Here is a 22,779-nt window from a genome sequence, read left to right on the forward strand (position 1 = left end):
GTTGGATCCAGTGATCCATTAGCAGAAAGAACTGATAGATGTGGATTTTTCCCACTTACCTACCTCACCTAGCAGTTCCTTCCAACCCAGGAAAGTTGAAATCCAAGGTGGTGAGACTGGCATGAGAGTCGCAAACATTTTGAGGGCAAACATTTTGAGCTAAGGTGAGGAGGAGAAGGAAGGGAGCAAAATCGCAGTGCTGACAGTGCTTCCTTTCCCTTCCTTATGGCAGCCTCCTTAATGGACATCATTATTAATCCATATATTTACATGACCCAAGAATCAAAATTCAAGCAGAGAAGGTATGAAATCCTTGCAAAGGCAGATCACTAAATCCAACCAACAGTCTGATGTTGTACATTAACTGTGCTACTATGCTAACTTCTTGAGAATTCATGCAATAATCTTGTTTCTCTTTTAGCTTGATACCTTTTCTGCTAGATTCATCTATAGAATTGAAGGAGCTCCATGTTGTGAGGCAGGAACTGCACTGAATGCTGAACTAGGTGTGAGCTCCCTAGAAGCAAGGACTTGGGTATCTGTTGTTCGATTTTGGCTGAAGCTAATTTTCACCTCTCCAAAAATGGGTGGGCTCTTTTTACTGAGGTTGAATACCTCTAGAACAGAGGTCTGCAACCTGCGGCTCTCCAGATATTCATGGACTACAAATCCCATCAGCCCCTGCCAGCATGGCCAATTGCCATGCTGGCAGGGGCTGATGGGATTTATAGTCCATGAACATCTGGAGAGCTGCAGGTTGCAGACCCCTGCTCTAGAACAACCTGATAGAAATTGGTAAAATCTTGCCTGAACTGTTTGGGGATCTCCCCTAATGATATTGATTACTTACTAGAAATCTGATTTTGAAATGCCTCTATGCCTTATATGAGTTCAGTACCAGAATCTAGCCCTGTAGAGTTGTTCTCCTCCTCTTTATTTGGGATTAACATATCTAAATTCCAGTCCAGCCTATCTTGATTACTTGATGGTTCCCAAATATCAACAAGCCTTTATGTGGATTCACTCCAACTCAATCTTAATGGCATAATTTTCTGAGTGCTTTGGAAGGATCTCATTTGCAGATAGACTTTGTAGCTGTGAGACAGGGAGCACTGTCACCTTGCCTATTATTGATTGGACTGTCCAAAATTCCATAGGTATAAGACTAAGTGTCTCTCCTTTTATAAAGGATCTGGTTAGCTTTCCAGTCCATTGTGAGCTACAGACACTCTTGGTTGGAAATTATTATAATATCACTCTGGAAGTTGCCAAGCTTTTTTCCTAATTAGTTAAATCTGGGCAACTTGATGCCCTAGTTGATATAGCATATTTATTAATATTATTGTTATTATAATTATGATTACCCTTTTATTGTTATTAGAATTGTTAGAGGTCAAGATTATAGCCTTGAAACATATTTACTGAAAGATGTATATACAAAATAAAATACTTCAGAAGTACATACAGCAAACTTGATGACCTATTATTCAAGCTGAAAAATCCCAAGCTTGATCTGTGCATGTGAATAAGAGAGTGTGAGAAGAGAGAGAGTGTGCCCCAAAATACGGGAAATTTAGAAGTCAGGCAGTACATTCCAGAGGAGTCCTATTCTTTTACATGAGCAGAATTATAGATAAAAATATATAACCAAACTTAGATTCACAGAGGAAGTATACATCCAGGTAAAACGGCATTTCTCAGTACAACTTATTTCTGTTCTCTGGAGCCCGGTTGGAGGTGGAGCATTTGCAGGGGAGAATAAGAAGACAGAGAAAGGTAAAACACCCCTCTCCATCCACCCATTTTGCCCGGTGAATACCCTTATCCCTGCCCTACCTGCTTCTGCAGTAGAACTATCAAGTCACCATGTGGTTGCTTTGCAACATATAGTTCTGTTATCCCAGAAATATTTTTTTAGCTGCTAGCATCTGGAAATATACTTTTGCCATAGCATTTGGAATTTTCTTTCATATGGAGGGGTGAGGGGTGTTCCAAATGACTAGGCTGACATTTCCTAAACTTGCTGTTATTTATTAGAATATTACATTAAATTTTGTTTCCCACATTATCAGTAGCTGACATAAAAGAAATATTATGCAACTTCAAATCTAATTTTAAATTTGATGGGTTTCAAAAGCAACAACTTGGGAAACTGCTGCAGACAACCATCCAGAGAAGACCCAGATATCATATGCTGAACAGTTTTTTAAAAATCTGTTCTATTTTTATGTGGATGTCAAGGAGCCTGATCTGTGAAGGGATACATGAGTATTTCACATAAGCATTGCAAACAGATCTTGCTTATTTTTCCCCAGAGAGGAATGCTTCAAGCTGAAATTGGGTTTCTAATATGCATTATGATGTTTGAGCCTGGAAACAGTTAATAGGATGTCTGACACCTATTTAAGCTGCAAAACTTAAATCAATGAGTAGGGTAATCTTGCAAGAGCAAAATGGGATAAGACAACATCACACCAAAACATATTGTGCGCAGGGTGGTAGGGGACTGGAGTTATTCTCATCTTCCTGAGACAACTAGATATTTGTCAGTACGACAACCACAATTACTACCGTGGGCACATGCTCTGATAGAACAGTAAGGGGACAATGAAAAGAGTAGCCAAGTTCATTGAGACAAAACAACCTCTAACACAACAAATGAAACACAATGAAACTCTGAATGGTTACAATAATACATAATCTTGTTTATTCCCTCAGCATCCCCCCTCCAAAATGAAACTTATGTTTAAGAAAATGAAAGTTTACAGCAGAAAATATTTTTTTGAAAAGCAGGAAGGAAGGAAGGAGGGAAGGAAGGAAGGAAGGAAGGGAGGGAGGGAGGGAGGGAGGTGTAGGCAACTGCTAAGAACTATATATGGAATGCTTGAATATAGTAAAAGTAGCTATTTATTTATATTTATTTTATTTATTGTTGCATTTTTATACCGCCCTCCCCCGGTATAATTATTTTTGTTAATATTTTACTGCTGACACTGATACTGCTACCAAATTATTCTTAACCTTTTAGATATGCAAAGAATATATGCCTTTTTCCTATTATTTGTGTACCTACTGAAAAGTACTTCAAGCACACAGGGTTAATTTTCTATAAGCATTAAAATTACCAGAAATCAGAGTCTGAAAAGTTTAAGAACTAGATTTTTTAAAAAGTATGCTAAGGTAACAGTTACCTTGACCTCAGGAAGGTAAGATATCATCTTAGTAAGGTAGTTGTTATGGCTCAGTGTGGTCTAGTAGGGGACCTCTGGGAGGAAGACTCAGATGGAGAGGTGGGGACAGTTTTGGTTCCAGATCCCCAGGTACCCACTGTAAATGCAGAGCCTGACCAGTCATTAGTCCCAGGACCAAGTCTAGAGGCTCCAGCAGAGCATGCAGGTGGTGATCCACAGCCAGGTCCAATCTCTGAGATCTCCCAGCCAGAGTCCAACTCTGAGGTTCTTCAGCCTCTTCACAATGAGCCAGAAGGGACCCTGCCAGCCCCGTCACATCCCCTGTCTCCAGAGCCCCAGGAGCAATGCAGGATGAGACTGCATGCTAGGTTATAGAAGAGGAGATGCAGTAGCAGGTTAGCAGCCATGGGGTGAGCTGACGGATGCGAAGTCCTTACAGGAGCTGGACTAAAGTAACCCAACTGCAAGAATTATTGCACTAGGGAATGGGAGGCTGGCTATAAAAGAGAGGTTGCAGCTGAGCTATCTTGTGGCAGCATGTTGTGTTCAGTTTGCAGGTCTCTGTCTCTAGCATTGTGTATTCATTAAATAACTGCACTAGCTGAACAACTGTGTCCATGTCTGTTGGTTCCTGAGGGCCTGTCTACGACAGTAGTAAGATGACATCACAGCACAACATTTATTTACAGACTATGTTTAAGGGGTGGTTTGACATTGTCTACACTTTACCCCCAGCAGACTGGGTACTAATTTTACCAACCTCAGAAGGATGAGTCAACCTTTAGCTGGCTAGCTGAAACCAACTTCTGCCAGGATCAAACTCAAGTCATGAGCAGAACCTTGACTGCAGTGCAGTAACTTACCATTCTGCACCATGGGGTTCAGTGCTAGCACAGGGGACTACCTTGTACTTTTTTTATTCATCATATAAATTGCTCATCAATTGTTGTTCCTATCATTCTTTAGTAATCTCATTGATACCCAACCTTTCTTCCAAGCAGCTTGGGGCTGCATGAAGAGATCCAACTATATATTCCCAACAGCCCTTTGAAACAGGTAAAATTATAACTTGCCAAACAATGCCAACTTAAGCAGTTACATCCAGAAGTGGGATTTAGGTGGTGCGAACCGGTTCTCTAAAACTGGTACCTAAATGGTTGGCTAGTTCGCCGAACTGGTGATCCCATCTCTAAAGCCCCGCAGAGGCCACCCAGCTGGTTGGGGGAAGAGCCAAGGACTCCTGTGCTGGAGGGAAGCCCCAGCCACCAGCCGAGGACCCCACTACGCCAGGCCTTCAGGCGGCCGGGCGCGAGTCTCCGGGGGGGGAAGGGTGGAACTCCCTCTCCCCCCGAGGCTTGCGCTCTGCCACTCGACATCCTGAACACTTTCTGCTGGTGGCTGGGGCCTGGGGTTTCCCTCAAGCACATGGTCAGTACAGGAGTCCTCGGCTCCGCCCCCAGTCAGCCCACTGGCCTCCGTGGGGAGGAAGCCCAGCGGAGGCCACCCACTGGCTGGGGTCCCAGTGGAGGACTCCTGTGCTGGAGGGAAGCCCCACCTCTAACTTCCTTCTAGCACAGGGCTTCCCTCTAGAACAGGAGTCCTCAGCTCTGCCCCCAGGCAGCCGGTTGTCCTACGCTGAAAGGAAGTCCCGCAGAGGCCACCGGGCTGGCTAGGGTCCCAGTGGAGGACTCCTGTGCTGGAGGGAAGTGCCAGCTGCCAGCTTCCCTCCAGCACAGGAGTCCTCAGCTCTGCCCCCAGCCAGCCGGTTGCCCTACACCGGGAGGAAGTCCCACAGAGGCCACCAGGCTGGCTGGGGTCCTAGTGGAGGACTCCTGCGCTGGAAGGAAGCCTCAGCTGCCAGCCAAGGCTGCCACACCAGGCCTTAAAGTGAGTGGGGTGTGGCCTGGGCATGCAGGGGACTGACAGAGGCCTTTCTGCCCCCACCCCCACAACCCTCCCTGGCCCAGAGATCCAAAGATCCTTGGGCAAATGAGCCCTCCCACCCCACTCTCTATCCCTGCAACCCTCCCTGGCCCAGGGATCCAAAGATCCCTGGGCAAATGAGCCCTCCTGGCCCCCCACCCCCACCCCTTCCCATTTCCCCCACCCCTAGTCAACCCTTGACACCATGTCCAACCCCTACCCATCCCTTCTCACCCTCCCCTCATCCCTAGCCACCCCTTCCCATCTCCCCTACCCCAGCAATTACTTGCCACCTTCTCCTATCCCTACCCACGCTTTACCACCCTTCCTCACCCTGAGCTGTGATGTGCTGGTGATTCTGGGGTGACTGTGAAAAAATCATGAGGATCCATGTTATCCAAGCAGGTTTTTGCACCACTGTGACACCACAGAGCATGGGATGCATGATTGCTGTGTTCAGACATGTGGCCAGGGGCTTCAGCTGTGATGTACTGGTGATTTTGCGGTGACCAAGTGCAAAAATCAGGAGAATCCATGAGCATCTGTGTGTTTTAACCACATTTTTGTGCACTATGATGCCACGGAACATGGGATATGTGATTGTTGTGTTCAGGCATGTGGCTAATGGCCGGAGTTGAGATGTGCTGATGATTTTGAGATGACTTAGTGCAAAAATCATGAGGAGCTGTGTTTTTCAAGCAGGTTTTTGCACCACTGTGGTGCCACAGAGCGTGGGATGCATGATTGTTTTGGTGCTGCCTGTAGACTAAGACATGTTCTACAGTTTCATGGTGGTTTCATTTCATTCCAATGCAAAAATCATATGAATTCATGCAGGGGCATACCTAGGCAAACTGGCGCCCGGGGACAAAACCTGAGTTTGGCGCCCCCCCCCCCCCGGCCCGGTGTATGGGCGGCCACCCTCCCCCACCATGACCAAACAATTATTTTTTGTACCAGCTCACAAATCACCTCCCACTCCCATCAAAACATACATGGCTCTCTACCCACCAACTCTTTTCCTAATTTCCTAATCACAACGACCCTATGAGGTAGGTTGTTAGCCTGAGAAACAATTCCAAGCTAGTGCAAGTGGGTATTAAGCATGGAAATCTCTCACAAATCACCCCCAGCAAAACATTTACCAAACAAATGTCAGCATCATCTCTCACAAAACACCTCCAGTGGAATCCACTTTCGCCAATGGCTTAAACTAGGGAGCTCAGATTCTTCTTTTAAATCTACCTTAAAGGGAGAATCTGGGGTCCCGGGTTAAAAAACAAAATTGAAAGTGATGCTTTTGGGAATTGGATTCTCCCCCACCCTGAAACAGCATCACTTTTTTTTGAGGGTTGGAGATTCAGATGAAACATAAATAGCAGATCTCGGCTGGAATCTGGACAAATTCAGGCACATTCCAGACAAAATTGTCTGATTATGTCCTGCCCAAAAATTACCAAATCGCGAATGCAAAGTATTTGCTTGGGTTTTGGGGGGTATTTTGGTGTTTTTTCAGCCTGCAGGGAGCGCATGTTTTTAAAGCTAAGCGGCACCATGATTTCCCAGGGCATCATCCAGAGACTGCCCTGATGATACCACCTGAATTATGGCAATGTTTGGTTCAGGGGCAGCAAAGTTATGGGACCCTCAAATGGAATGCCCCCCATCCCCACTGTTTTCAATGGAAGCTAACAGGAGATGGGGCTACCCATTTGAGGGACCCCATAACTTGTGGTTTCCTGAACATAACTTCACCAAACTTGGGTGGCATCATAAGAATAGTTACCAGGATGATACCCTGAAATTTTGGAGATTGTCACTAGCTTTAAAAATACATCCCTTCCAGGCACCCCAAGAAATTTGCCCAAGATTCTTTGTTTTGCAGTGACTTTGCTCCATTGTAGCTAATGAGGAATTTCTGAGGCAGGCTGCACATTTTTGAAGATAGAGGTGCCAGACTTTCAAGGTGACTCCAAGAGGCCTTGAGTAATAGCATCCAATCTTGGTGAGCTTTGCTTCAGGGTGGGGGGGGGGAGGGAGTTGAGAGAGTTCTGAGAGAACTCAGCCCACAGGCTTTCATGTGCAGGAGCGGGGAAACAAAATAGGCCTTTTGGGGGCCCATAAAATGCTTAACTCTGAAGCTGTAAAGGTCTCCTAAACCTGGATGCTATTACCAGGAGGCCAGCTTCCTAGAGCCCACCACCCTGAAAGTCTGGTGCCTCTATCTTCAAAAATGTGCAGCCTGCCTACACACACTCAGAAATTCCCCATTGGCTACAATGGAGCAAAGTCACTGCAAAACAAAGAATCTTGGGCAAATTTCTTGGGGTGCCTGGAAGGGGTGTATTTTTAAAGCTAGTGACACCAAAATTTCTGGGTATCATCTGGTAACTATTCTTAGGATGCCACCCAAATTTGGTGAAGTTATGTTCAGGGAAACCAAAGTTATGGTCCCTCAAATGGGTAGACCCCATCTCCTGTTAGCTTCCATTGAAAACAATGGGGATGGGGCACCCCATTTGGGGGTCCATAACTTTGCACCCCCTAAACCAAACATCACCAAATTTGGGTGGTATCATCAGGACAGTATCTGGATGATACCCTGAAATTCTGGTGCTGATAGCCTTAAAAATGCGCCCCCTGCAGGCCGGAACGTGAAAAAACACTTAAAAAATTTAAAAACACACAAACGACCCTGAAATGTTGGCGCCCCCCCACGTGACCAAATGGGGGGCGCCCGGGGACATAGGGTACCCCCTGTCCCTAGGCAGGAACACCACTGAATTCATGAGGATCCATTTAAAATAATCTGAATCCAACTTTTACCCAGATTTGTGAGTTTGGGGCATGTTCTATGATGTGATGGAGAGTTTGAGATGACCTGGTGCAAAAAAACTTTATTTGATCGGGATGGGGGAGGGCGGCCGCCCACACATGGGGGGTGGGTGTGGAAAACTCAGATTTTGCCCCAGGCCCCATTTTTCCTAGCTACATCTCTGCCTCCAATAGAAGTGCGGGGGGTGGGGGGTTGCAGCCCACCGTAGACCTGCCAAGAGCCCCTCGAGTTGAGGAGCACCCGGAAGGCTTGCAGTAGGCTGCTGCTAGGCCACCTCCGCCCCCCTTCAAGTTCGAAACCGGTTGTTAAATTATTTAAATCCCACCACTGGTCACATATCTCAGCCTACACTGCTTAGGGCAAATTTACTAAATGAGCCTCAAGAACTTTCATGGGGCTCATGATATTATCCTACACTCACCAATAATCCTCCCACCTGCCAGTTTTCTTCGCAACATAATCCTACATATGATGAGAAGTTAGCCCCAGAGTAAACAGAGTTTCATGAGACTGCAGCTTATGCTACCAGCTGGTGCATACAGTTATTTGGGAGTAAGTTCCAGTAAACTCAGTTGAGAGTGCTTCTGAGTAAACAAGCATAAGATTAGACTACTAATCTTTTATAAGCACAAACATTTTGCATTACACCTTCACTGAGGTAAAGTTCTTGTTTGTTATAGTCTGCATGCACAGTGCAAGGAAAATCCACATCAAGCCATGCAGTATGAGGGCTAATAAAAGGAAGAGGACTTTGGTGGGCGCACACTATCCCTTCAGCCTGAAACTACAGGGGTAAGCAAGGGATGGATGTCAGTCATGATCAGAGAGTGAGAGGAGAACACCTAATGAGAAGTTAAAATCTCACATTCTATCTTAATAAAAGGTATAATAAGGATTTTGTTCAGTTATATTAAATTGTCTTTATTTCTGTATTTTTGTATTTTTTCTCCTTTTTTGTTTACACAAAGAACAAACTTTTTATATTTGTTTCAGAATGAAAATAAATGATACTAATCTGACATGTTTTCTGTATGAGAAGTTTTCATGTATTATGTAAGGTTTTCATCTTTCCCTTACACCAGGGAAGCATTCATCATTCACCTTTCCTTCATTTTATTCTTACAGTTACTCTTATCATTAGGCTGAGGTGGAATGCTTGTCATTGTATGTATCAAAAATAAAGTTTCTGGGTTTGATCATAGCTACTATCTTTGGAGTGCAATCCCAAGAACATGACTTTATCACTTCTCTATCCCTATTACAAAACACAACCCCCTCCCCCAATGCCCTGGGCAGAGGTCAAGTTACTCTTAGGTGCAGTGTGAAGAACAAAATAGAAGTTCACAGTCAGAGGTGGGAATCAGTAGAAATCACCATGCCTTATTCTGCCAGTATACCTGCCATCACAGTGGCTCCTAGGTGACTGTTCTACCACTATGATGGAAAAATTTTCCTAACCCTATACATTTAGCACTGTAGGTCAGGTAAAAAAACCCACCAACAACATCAGAATGAGAGTAAAATTTCCCCTCCACCTTACTGAAGCCTGTTGCCTATTTTCCTACAAATACAAGGCATCCTTTTATTTCTAAACTAAAAGATTTTTAAGAATGTAGTTTGAGTAAGGAAATCCAATTTTTATCAGCTGATTTAAAAATTAAGATCTCCAATAGATGTACCGGCACAACAAACAATGAAAAATGGCTAATCGATATACCTGAACACAATGACTGAATCAGTAGGAATGGGGAAACTTCAGCACCAGCAGATTGTTTGGAGCTACTCCAATCCAATTTTAGACGCAGTTACAAGATTGAAATGGCCTTGGTCACCTTCCTGGATGATTGGTGCCAGGAGATTAATGGGAGAGTGCAACTCTGTAAATTCTCCTGGACCTCTTAGTGGGTTTTTCATAACATTAATCATGGTATGCTTCTGGCCATCTTTCAGGGTTGGGAGGTATTGCTCTGTGATTGCTTGGTCTTAGCTCAAAGGTAGGTCACAGAATGTGGTGCTGGGGAACTGCTGCTCCGCTCCTTGTCCTCTGGTTACATGCCTGAAAGCTTCCATCTTGTCTCCCATGCTTTTTAACAACTATGTAAAGCTGTATCCAGAGACTTGAGTTGAGTTACCACAAATAAGTGTGTGGCATGCAGCTCTATTTAGTGGTTCCAACAAGTCCCAGGAAGACTGAGAAAACCACGAAGAAGTTCCTCAAAGCAGTTCTGGGATGGATAAGGGCTAACAAACAGAACCTTTATCATGACAAAATGAAGGTGGGGAAAGATTTGACCCAGGGATTGGTCTGTCTTCTGATTTAGGTGGGGTTGCACTCCTCCTAAGGAAGTTTATAGCTTAGGGTGCTGCTGGCCTGGGCCTCCTGTTAGATACACAAGCGGCATCCGTGACCTTGGATGACTCTCACCAAATATGACTCTTCCTGATCTTGCCACTCTGATGCATGCCCTAGTAGTATCTACATTAGACTACTGCAATGTGCTGTATAAGGGCTACCCTTGAAGACTATCCAGAAGCTACAGCTAATACAGAATGTTAACTGAGATGAGTCATAAGGACCATAGTATTGTTCTATATAACCTAACTCTCAATTTGCTTCTGAGCCCAATTCCAAATGTTGGTATTGACCTTTAAAGCCCTGAAGCTTGGGACCAAGTGTATGTTAAAGGCTGCCTGCTCCCACAGGAATCTATTCATCCAATCCAGTCATCTTCAGAGGTCCTGCTTCAAGTACCCTCGCCAGCTGAGGCTAAACAGCGAGCAACCCGAAGAAGGCCTTCTCAGTTGTGATGTTGAAACTCTGGAACTCCTTTCCCCAGGGAGATCTGTTTTGTATTCCTCTATTGTCCTCCAATGAGCGAGGGCTTGTTTTGTTTGGTACTCCCTATCAAACGTTACTAGCTCTCCCCGTCTCTTATTGTTGTGTGTGTTTTTATGCTTTATTGAATTGTTAAATATTTTTATATATTTACATTTTCAATGCTGTTTTAATATCTTGATGTGTTAATGAAAAAATATTTTACTATTTTGATGTTCACTGCCTTGGGGACCCTATTTGGGTGGAAAGGCAGCTCAGAAATGTTCTAAATAAATTAAAACTTGTGCAATTGTTCTTAAATAATGATTTTATATGTCCCAGTGAATACATTTCCTCAATGAAATGTTATTCCAGTACATCAAATACATAAGGATATAGAACATCCTAACCAGTAATTACTAGTGATAAAACCAATTAAATATTTTACATCATAAAAGGCAACATGCAATCATTTAAATCATATTCATAAATAAGTGACAAAGTGTTCTGCTGGTCTTTCAAGTAAAGATGCATGCTTTCCCCAGCTTTCCACAATCTTGCCATCCTGATTTGCTGACAATAAAATTTTACCTAGGGCCATTAAAAGGCTATGAAAATTTGTTTTTCTTTCCGAAGAATCTAACCCATACATTGAGATTTTGGTTCATCAAGATTCATTAGCTACACAATAATAGCATGTGTGTGTACAGAAGAAAGACACTGAATCTTCCTTAATGAATGAAAGCACTTCATCATAGAAGTTTAAAATCCTATGAAATTAGTTTATGTCCAGGGATGGGGTTGTCTTCCAGCACCCAAGCAGCCCTCTTCACAGCCCTCCCTTTCATGAACTCCCATCTATGGACAGCAGGACACCCTACAACGGGCAACCCTATCCCCAGACTTACCAGCAAACAAAGGCACATTGTGGAAGCCAGAAACAGCAGCACAGAGCTGGAAGGAAGGCCTGGCCAGCAGGAGCCAGCCTCAGCAGGTCCCAGTCTTTCATAAGAATAGGGTGTGGCCTGCATAGCTCAGACCAGGCTGCAATCGGGGAGGAGGGCCACAAGCACTGGGAAGCCAATCCCAAACCAGCAGGGCTTGACAGATCACCCACTGGTTATTAATAGCCTAGAGCAGGGAGATCTGGAGGGGGGAGAGGAATAAAAGGAGGATAGAGGGGGAAGCACAAAGTGATTGGTAGGAGAGATGTGGAGAGGGGAGGAGAGGAGTGTAACTGCTTGAAGTGGAAATAGGTTGTGAAGGACTGAAAAAAAGTGCATTTTAATAAGCACAAGTCTGTCAGGAGCATGATTGTTTACATTTAGAGTGAGGCATAAAGGCCAGAAAACAACGAAGCCACCTGATTGGTTGTGGCCTCCTGTACTCTGATTGGCTGAAGGGCAAGATAATGCAAAGGAGGGAGGAGATTAACTCCCTGACTGAACAACCTGAGAGGCTTTTGGTCTTTAGTGTTCCTGCTGTTAAGAGCTGTCTGCCTTAAGGATGTTAAAAAGCATAAGAACTCTGAGGGGGAATAGTTAATCAAAGTGTGGGACTGCTACTGCTATCAGTCTGAGAGCTGTGTGAAAACAAACATACACAGATTGGAGAGAACTGGTGAAGGGGTTTATTGACAGATCAAACTATATATTTTCCAGTGAGGAAAGAATTCCTATATATGAGTTGGTATGATGTTTTGCTTTGAGTTTCCTCAGTACAGAGTTTGTTATATTTGAGGGTTTTCTGATGAAGAAGGCTGAGTGTAAGCCTACTGAGTCTATGTACCAAGCTAGTGTTAGAAACCCTAGTGAAAGCAAATAAAGCATTAGCCAGAACATTTTGAAGTAAAAGTGAACTGTACAATCTGTGAAACATCTAAGAAACTATACAACATCTAAGATGAATGGAACTATAACTAAGAACTGAAACTAAACAAACTTAGGCGCTGTGCTGAAAAACAAATACTGCTTCTCTGGCAAAGATCTTGGTTGTAACCATATATTTCTGCTGCCATATCTATTCCTTTCTCACAGTTATTCATCTCCCATTCCCATCTTCTATATTGTTAAATAAATATTTTATTCTGTTTATGTTATCTCTGCCTTATTATTATTATTTTGGTGTGCCTTACAAAAAGGAGTTTGCCAAGGAAGCTGTTTTAAAATAACAGGCTTCTTTCACCTTCTGGAATAATTACAGGGCTGAGGGAAAGTGTTTCTTGTCACCATACGCTGCCATATTGGAAGCAGCTTAGTTCCTGAGGCGGAAAAGGCGAGAAAAATCTAACAAGCTAGGTCAGAGAGTGGTTTCTCTCCCTGGGTTATATTGGAAGGTGTGTGTGTGTGTGTGGGGGGGGTCCATTACAAAGGTCTTCCAAGCAAAGAACCCCATTGTCTTTGCCTTCTGTTGTCATGCTGACTGGTTGTGTCAGTCTGAGCTTACCCTGTGGGAAGAATGGAGAGGAGTGGTGCTCACAGTTAATTTTTAAAAAATCTTTTATCATTTTATTTTTGGTTCTACAATGGATTTTTTTTTGCATACATCAGTTTTATTAGCATGAGGATGAAGAACCTAAATATATTTGGTTTTCAAAGTTCCTGTGCAAAAAAATGCAAAGAAATGAAGTCAAATACACCTGGCTTTCCAAACACAGATAGGACGGCTGAACCTTTAATAGATGTAAGGTGTTGATCTACAGCAGTGCATTTAGAAGGTGGCTTGTGCTACACACCACTAAAAGTGAGGGGAGAAACAATTTCAGCGCACAAGAGAGGGTTGCTGAATACTTCCCTCACTGATAGTTTTTTGCTTCTTGAACTACTTCACCCCCAAACACAATTTTTCCTGACTGGGCATACTTTTGCTTTCAATGCTGGAAATGGTACTAAGTGAGAGTGTGCAGTGAGACAAATATGACAGTTGGAGAAAGAGTTCTGAATCTATTTCTGCCTGCCATTCATCCATTTCAAGCCATCTCCAAACTGGCTTTATAACCCTGGAGCAGACTTGTGTTCTACCACACAGGATACTTGCATTCACTTCTAGTTAGGGTCTAAGGCAGGGGTCTTCAAACTATGGCCCTCCAGATGTTCAGAGACTACAATTTCCATGAGCCCTACCACTTGGCCATGCTGGCAGGGGCTGATGGGAATTGTAGTCCATGGAAATCTGGAGGGCCATAGTTTGAAGACCTCTGGTCTAAGTGATAAAATGTTGGCAGGCACAACTTGTCATGCAGAAATGAGAAAATCTACCCCTAGGCATGGTTAGGAGGTACATAATTCTGCAAGTTAGGCTCTATGGCACAAGTGATTTTTTTGGAGAATTCTATGACTGCCACCTTGAGTTCCAAGATGGAAGAAAGGCAGGAAATAAATGCAATAATACCCTCTTCAGCATAATTATTGACAGTTCCTTTACAGATCTGAACCAGTTTATTTGTTTTCTGAACGGAAGTTTGAAGAGTAAACCCAGCATTTAGCTTTATAGTTGTGCTATCACTTTGTGGAAAACTTCAAAATCAGAATGGAACATTTGTCTCTTTAGAAGGAAGACAGTTTCAGCTTATACTGGGGTCTAGATTATAAGGGGAGGAATCCTTTAAAAATCATCATTTTATCAAACAGATATTGATGACATCATTATTCTTGAAATGTGGTAAGTTTTTGGAATCAAGAATAAAGCTTTGTGGATTTTTCCCATAATGTAACGTAATGTTTATAAACAGCATTTAGTTTGAAAAGCAAGAACACATACATGCTCATATACATATACATTCAGGTGTATATTACTTACTATGGAACATGCCATGCTGTATTAACTATTCTAGGGGTCCGGAAGCTGCGGCTCTCCAGATGTCCATGGACTACAAATCCCATCAGCCCCTGCCAGCATGGCCATATGGCCATGCTAGCAGGGGCTGATGGGAATTGTAGTCCATGAACATCTGGAGAGTCGCAGGTTCCAGACCCCTGAACTATTCCAATCAAGATTTAGTAGATATGAGAGTCTGAAAGATTTCATCTTTCATCCCATTCAGCCATCTGACATAATAATGCTACATGGTCACTTGCATTACAACAGTTGCACTTCATATTATGTGTTCTCAATTTTTTCTCCAATGTTGTTCACAACTTATAAAATTATCTGCACATTTGACTACGTTTTCAGCTCATAACCAAGACAATATTAATAAGAATTGTTATCATAGTAATCACAAAAAAATCTTCAAAATCATACACTTAAAATCTTTTTATAAAGATGATAATACATAAGCAATTGCTTTAGATCATTAGAGAGTCACAAACTAAGACAATAATCTTCTGGAGACTGTCCAAAACCAGCTTGTTTGGAAGCGCTGATGTCTTTGATGTCCATTCAAATAACAGTGTAATGTTGTGATTATCTTTTGGTTACTTCCCCAAAGAATATTAGTAGCCATAACTACAGTATTTCTCAGCCAAATATATTTATGCTGCAGATGGACAGGCAGGGCCAGGAGCCAATCATTGTACTAGATCACTGCTTTCCGACAGAAATGTTACCATTAGACTGTGATTCACAATTTAAATGCAATACTACTCTAAAAACAACAGTAAAATCCCATTTCAAAAACAAAGAGAATGTTTTGTTAAACTGGCCTTGACCTGGTAGAACTCTCCTTCAAGTGAGACCCAGGCCCTGCAGGACTTGATACCATTCCACAGGACCTATAAGATGGGCAGTCCCATATAGAGCCCTGACAGTGAGACCCAGTGCTGCATTGGCACAGCCCCACTGCCTCGAAGAGGGCTTTCTGGCAGCACAAGGAAGCAAACAGCAAAGAAAAAAACCACTGCCAAAGAGCCCTCCATTGGGTTCAGCGGATTTATGCCACTCAAAAGGGTGCTGTAAGTCCGACAGCATGGGAAAGGTTTAACTGCTACAAACCCAGGGTGGAAGCTGACCAATATTGGCTCAATTCCTGGGACCGCCCCCATCACACCGCTGCTGCACCAACGCTCTGCATCCTGCACTGTGGGGAGTGACAACGACTGCCCGTTGATGCTTTTGCCCATCCACAGGGGTAAATATCATAGGGAGGGCAAATCCACTGGTGCAAGCACGTACCACTTCCACAGCGCATTTCCCCCACTTTGGATGGGGCAGTGAGTTTTTCTGCCTATGGTTGACAGCAGTGACACTTTCCATCTTCATAGTCTCTTCTCCGCTATTCCCTTTTCACGTAATTCATCTGTAATGTCTTTATTTGATTTGATTATTTTTCCTTTCCTTGTGATTGGACCTCCTGTGCACTAATGTCATCAAGTTTTTAGTTTTAATTTTAGCTTTACACTGGGATTTAATATATTTAAACTGTGCATTGTTATGGTTAGAAGCTGCCCTAAGCCTGACTTGTCAGGAATGGACAAGATAAAAGTCAAATAAGTTTTTAAAAAAGAAGTAGTAGAGACTATCTGTATTCCTCTCTGCTTCAAAATGACTGTTAAGTAATAGAACTCAAAAGTTGTACATCAAAAATCAGTTGCCTATCACCTATCAACTATTTCACATTCTCCACACACCTGAGCTTCATAACACAATCTTGGCAACCATGAAGCCCATACTAAACAATCCAATTTGTTCCACAGCTACTGGCAACATTTTCCATATGATAATACAGGCTTATATTTATACATGTGTGGTCCATGATTTTAGAAGATGAAACACTATACTTATGCAAAATGGTGAATGTATAGTTATAACTTAATTAGCCACGTTGAATATTCTATACCACAGTAACAAATATGCTGTCATGGTAAATCATTATTTTCCAACTTTGTGATATTTAACATCAAACAATAAAGGAAAATTAATTCTAGTTAGCTACACATAGAGAGAAAATACTGTTTCACTATCAATAAAAAACCTGTGTTATCAACAGAACTGAAGCTTCAATAACTAGCCTGATCAGAGATATATAAGAACTGTTTCTGGGTAGCCTTCATATGTTATCGCCATTCAAAAAACAGTGACTACAACTTTGCTAATGTATGCTGAGAATATAAATAATTAACAGAAAAACCCAATGCAGCAAAAGAGATCCATTCAATCTACGTATCATACGTCGGAGGCAAAAATCTTCTTATGTATGTGTGCATGTATAACATTATATATAAAAAGAGAGCAAGCAAGCAAGAGTTAAACATTTTTTTACCAATAACTTAAGTCAGTTTAACATGTTTTATCAATATCTTCAGTCAGTTTATCTACAGTGCTCAACCTGGTAACTCCACTGCGTAAGAAATACGTAATATACCGTTTGTTGTCCAGATATTATTAAATAGAATTAAGTCCCTCCCTCCAGAAGCAGAATAAAGGACTGGCACACCAAATCACTTCACCTACCTGTTGCTGTGGATACTGTATTCCTCCTATGGAACCTGGAGTCCGGGTCTGCATATTCATTGGATAACGTTGTGGTCCTGGAGGTCCATATGATTGCCCAGGGTATGGACTGCTTGGTTGCGTCTGGGTATGTGGGCTGTTGCCCACTGCATACAACTGAGGTCTCTTCATCACCATTGAATCCATTGGGTTGCCCTACCGATGAGAAAGTAAAAATATATATTAAAATTATATCATATGAAGAATTGTAATGATTGATGTACTTTGAAATACTACTTTGAAAAATTTCAACATACAAAAAGCTGAGGTATAAATTACAACTGCAATCCAAATGAGATGTTCATACAACAGTCAGCAATATAATGGTGAGATTGTTCAAACACTCTGGCATTGGGAACAATCCATATGCATGCTTAGTTCCTCCCCAATAGATTGTGTCCCATATGATCAAACTGCACTGCCTTGTTACAATTGGTAGTACAAGTCAGTACGAAAGTAAGACATAGACATGTTCATGTTAAAAACTTGTCTGATGTTTTTTTGTTGCTTCATTTAATTTAAAAAAATGACTTCTTTTCCTATAATGCTATGTATTATATAGCATACTTACAGAAACTTATTGCTAAAGCTGAAACTCGGTATAATGACACCTTAGACCAGTGGTGGCGAACCTTTGGCACTCCAGATGTTATGGACTACAATTCCCATCAGCCCCTGCCAGAATGGCCAATTGGCCGTGCTGGAAGGGGCTGTTGGGAATTGTAGTCCATAACATCTGGAGTGCCAAAGGTTCACCATCATGGCCTTAGACTGACCATGAGGGTGTCTTCTGTGCAGTGGGGCAAAGTTATTCAAAATGGTTAGGTCATGCCCCCTTCCCTACAGGCAAGACTATGCAAGTTTCCTTGCAGGCATAAGAAGGTTGCCCTTACAGTTGTCCAAGATCTGTGCTACCATGTGTGCTCTACTTTTTATTATTTTTAATTTTGTTTAATATCACAGTGTAAGGAACCTCAAAGGACTCGAAACAAAGTAACTGAGTTCAGTACGTTTATTTCATAAACTTCAATGATCGCAATACACGGAATGCGGATTCTGACTTTCCCGGGCTTAAGGTGTTGCTTTTACGGAACCTTCAGCCACCTCCCCCAAAAGTCCTAGCAGAATTCCCACGACAGAACAGAAACAAGCTTCAAACACACAAGATAATCACAGCAAGGTTAAGGCCACAACCACCCCGGGCACGAAGCCCAGAACGAGGAATGCGCCAAGGCCAGGCAGAAAGAGCAGAAACTAACCCCCACCCTTACACACAGTGGCGAGTTCTTGAGCTGGTGGCCTTTCATTACAATCCAAGCTCCACCCAGAGGCCTAGGATATTGTAATATATCGACATAGTATTTATGCGGATCTCAGCAGGGCTGCCTTCTGAATCTGACAGATGTTGATTTTGTCAATTTGAAGTCCTGCCCCAGTGTTTTTGGAATAGCGCCCAGGGTGCCAATTACCACTGGGACGACATCAGCTGGTTTGTGCCATAGTCACTGAAGCTCAATTTTCAAATTGTGGTATTTAGTGACCTTCTCATGCTCTTTTTCAGAAACTGTCACCAGGTACCACCATGTCAACAATGGTCACTTTCTTGTCTCTGATCATTGTGATGTCTGGTGAATTATGTGCCAACCCTTTGTCCGCTTGGATTCAAAAGTCCCACGACATTTTGACCTTCTCGTTTACTATGACTTTCTCTAGACCATGTTCCCACCAGTTTTTAGCTGTCCAAATGTAATTCCTGCATAAATTCTAGTGGATCATTTTGGCCACTGAGTTGTGCCTGTTTTTACTCAGTCTGGGCGATCTTTTTGCAGCAACCAGTTTATGCTGTTCCATTTCTCTTGGTTGGACCACTGGCCCTGGTGTAACAGGTAATGTACTCTCCAGCCTTGATTGCTGGCATCTGTTGTTCTTATTGCTGGATGCTGGTGCAGAAAAGTTATTGGTTTGTTCAGATTGTGTGTTTGTGTCCATCATAGGAGGGGGTTCTTTAAATTCTGTGCAATCTTTCATTCCTTGTGCTTTTTCTTGCCAATCTTTTTCTTGCCTACAATAGGCAGAAGTGTCCATTGTAGCGTTCACATGCGGAACCTGGCCCACTGGACTTTTTCTATGGTAGAAATCAGTACCCCTAGATTTTGTGAGAGAGCCCTAACATCTGCTGACTGCCTGCTGCACAGTTTTGTTATCTCCTCTCTTATTTTTTCCAGTTTCTCTGCAGCAAGGAAGATTTTTGCCTGGATGGTCTTGAAGACAGTTCCCCAGTAGATCAAGATCTTTCATGGGTTCAGCTGACTTTTTTCCTGATTTATGAGGAACTCATGTAAAGTAGGTTCTTGAATTGTTGTTTGGCTGCCTGATATCAGTTTTTATTTTGATGGTGATCTGAGTAGCGTATGTCTAGGTAAGATAATAGGTAGATTCCTTGTTGATGCAAAAGGGCTGCCAAAGTGACTAGTACTTTGGTAAAACTCTGGGTAAGGAAAACATACTTAATGGTAATGCCCAAGGAAAAACGTAGGTATTTTCTGGTCAGTTGGGGGATTGGAACATGAAGGTATGCTTCCTTTAAATCCGCCAGTCCTTTTTTCTGAATTGTTTGCATGATGGTTCTGAGAGATTCCACTCGGACTTCTTCTTCCTTACCCATTTGTTCAGTTTCTTTAAGTTTGCTACAACTCTCTATCCCTCAGGTCATCTTAGTAGTACAGATAGGGGATAATAAACCCCCTTGAATTATCCTTGCTCTGGAACAGATCCCACTGTTCCAAATTTGATGAGCTGGTTAATCTCCTCATAGAGAACCTTTGCCTTGATGTTCTGATTTGGGAATTGGAGAATTCTGGAACAGAAAAGGTGGGGTACTTTGAAATTCTATTTGATACCTTTCTCTGACTATGGCCCCTTCCGCACATGCAGAATAATGCACTTTCAATCCACTTTCACGATTGTTTTTAAGTGGATTTTGTTATTCCGCACAGTAAAATCCAGCTGCGAAGTGCATTGCAAGTGGATTGAAAGTGCATTATTCCGCATGTGCAGAAGGGGCCTATTTGTGGCACTCACTGATGTCATATGGAGAACGACTGCCTCTGGCTGAAGGTCAGGAGTCTGCCTCCTATTGTGCAGTTAGGCTGAGGCTCTTTTCGTGGAGGCATTTCCATCTCCCTTGTTATGGTGGAACTGTTTCCCTGACCCTCTTGTTCTGTAGTTCTGGTGTGGTTTGTACCTGAACTCTCTGTGATCTCTGCCTCTTCTGTGTCTGTATGGACAAAAAGGTGGTAATTTATTTTTATTCTTTAGTTGCAGATCCTGGGGAAGATGGCATGGTTTTCTTTTTGTCCTTTGTTTCAACCAGCATTTTTTCTAAGCTGGTGTCTCCGAAGAGCAGTTTTCCTGTATATTTTTCTGTAAAGAGGTTTGACTTACTTATTGGACCAACTCCAATTTTTGAGCCAGAGATTTCTGGGCCCCAAGATTGCTGGCCACAATATTTTTACACCTCTTTTTTTGAGCTTGTAAGAGGCTTCTCCATCCTCAGCTGACGAGCAGCCAGAGTCTCCCAAGCCAAATGACTCGCCCTCGACTCACCTTCCCACCTCATCATGGCTCGCTCTGGGTAGATCCTGGGTTTTCTCTGCATTCTCCTTAGGGAGCTGGAACCCCTGGGTGTTGGGGGGTAAATGCCATTGCTGCACAGCCCAGTCTGCTAGGAGGCTGAAGAAGACAGGAAATAAGCCCCCTGCCAGAATGTTACTGAAGCTTCGGTATTGGGAGGGGGCTCTCCAGAGAGGCATCAGCAGGTAATAAATTTTGTGGGTAATAAATTGGTCTGAACTGGTTCTGTGGTTGCCCAATGCTTCCCCAGGGCAATTGGGGGTGGGGGGTTAAGGATTGGGGCAAAATCCCTCAGGCAGCTACCAGAATTGCTTTCTGCCCAAGCATAGCCAGTTGATGCTGAGGTTTTCTCTGTGCTTGTTCCTTGCATTGCCTTCTTTTTCTGCAGCTCCACTTGGGAGGGCAAGAGGACGACAGGTATCTCTGGAGCACAGGAGGGGCCTGCCCTGACCAGTTATGTTTGGCCCTTTGTAGGTCCTGCACGTGAAGGCAAGGTGCTCGGTTGGGGGGACTTGTCCTTTTTTCTCTGGCCCGTGGTATTATGAGTTGATTTGGTTGAGGTTTCATTGTCCATCTTTGCAATGGTGATTGGCTATGGAGCTAGCTGAAAAGTGCCTGTCTGCAGCAGAAGGGCTATCCAAACTGGAAGGACAGCTCCCTAATGCCCAGGAGAGCATGCAAGGTCAATTTACATTGCCCTGCCTGCAGCAAAGGGGTTTGTATGACTGAGCCCCACTGCAATTGATCAAACTATTCAAACATCTCAAAAGTACAGTATACATTTCTTTTAGAAATAGCCAATTATTGAATTTCTGGGGAGGACAGGATGAGAGCTAGTCAAAGAAACCCCAAAATATTATGAATGTGCTGCTGGCTGTTTCTCTTTAAAGTGCTACTGTATGCAAACGGAAAACTCAGCAAATTTAAAGAAGCAATTTAGTGTGCAGGGTTACAAAATTACTGAATCCTTTAACAAATGACAGTGTGTGTAGCATTATGAACCATGATACAATGTTCCAAATTTATTTTTACTGTACCTGGACTTTTCTAAAGCATCTGATGTTTTTAATATTGAATTAGATCCTACGAACTGCAGCTATTTCACCTCTTTTCCCCAGCTGCTGCCTGAGACCTCTCAAAAGTATGTGCTTGTACTGATGGAAACACCAGAAACAAAATGCAGTGGCACACAGGGAACTGCTGTGGGAATAGGGTGGCTTTTCCCAGAAAAGGGTGACATCTGTTTAAAAGGAGGTTGGGTGATGCCAATTTCCTCCCTTCATAGCAGCCCCTGTGCCACAACACAATGTGTCCTTACAGTTTCCATGATACATTGCCTTTTCAGAGGTCTGAAGAGGCTACTGGAAAAAGGGAGAAAGACTGCGTGAGAACATGTAAGAGACATTGGAGGAATGTGCTGCCTTCTCCTCAGAAGTTCCTGCAGGTTCTGCTAATATTAATCTATTTCAAATGTGGCTATTTATTCAGCTTCTCACACTTAATAAGAGGCAGTGTGGTGTGGTGGTTGACAGCGACAGACTGTAATCTGGAGAACTGGGCCTGATTCCCAGCTTTGCCACATGAGCGGTGGACTCTAATCTGGAGAATCAGCTTTGGTTCCTCACTCCTCCACATAAAACCTACTGGGTGACCTTGGGCTAGTAACAGTTCTCTCAGAACGCTTTCAGGTCCATCTATCTCACAGGTTGGGGGAGGGAGGCAATTGTAAGCTGCTTTGAGACTCTTTATGGTAAAAAAAAAAAAGGAGGGCATATAAACCAACTCTTTTTATACCAGCAGTCTACTTTTATGGTTCCTAGAGTTTCTCCAAAGATACCCCTTGTAAAATCATCAGTTTTTCTTTATCAATGGTATTCATAAAGATAAATTATTTGCTTGTTTTCATCAGTGATGATGCTAGTAACATAGAAACTGATAAACATATGGAAGAT

The 22,779-nt window shown here is 42.9% G+C and overlaps 1 protein-coding gene across 1 annotated transcript in view; it reads right to left on the minus strand.

Annotated features, from left to right (window-relative positions):
- The window catches only part of ARID1B (AT-rich interaction domain 1B), a 464,069-nt gene that overhangs the window by 395,884 nt on the left and 45,406 nt on the right, over positions 1-22,779 (minus strand). The window contains 1 exon segment of the mRNA XM_048488244.1: positions 17,156-17,350. Coding sequence (XP_048344201.1) covers positions 17,156-17,350 — 195 coding nt within the window.

The sequence above is a fragment of the Sphaerodactylus townsendi genome, linkage group LG01, assembly GCF_021028975.2.
Source record: "Sphaerodactylus townsendi isolate TG3544 linkage group LG01, MPM_Stown_v2.3, whole genome shotgun sequence".
NCBI lineage: Eukaryota > Metazoa > Chordata > Lepidosauria > Squamata > Sphaerodactylidae > Sphaerodactylus > Sphaerodactylus townsendi.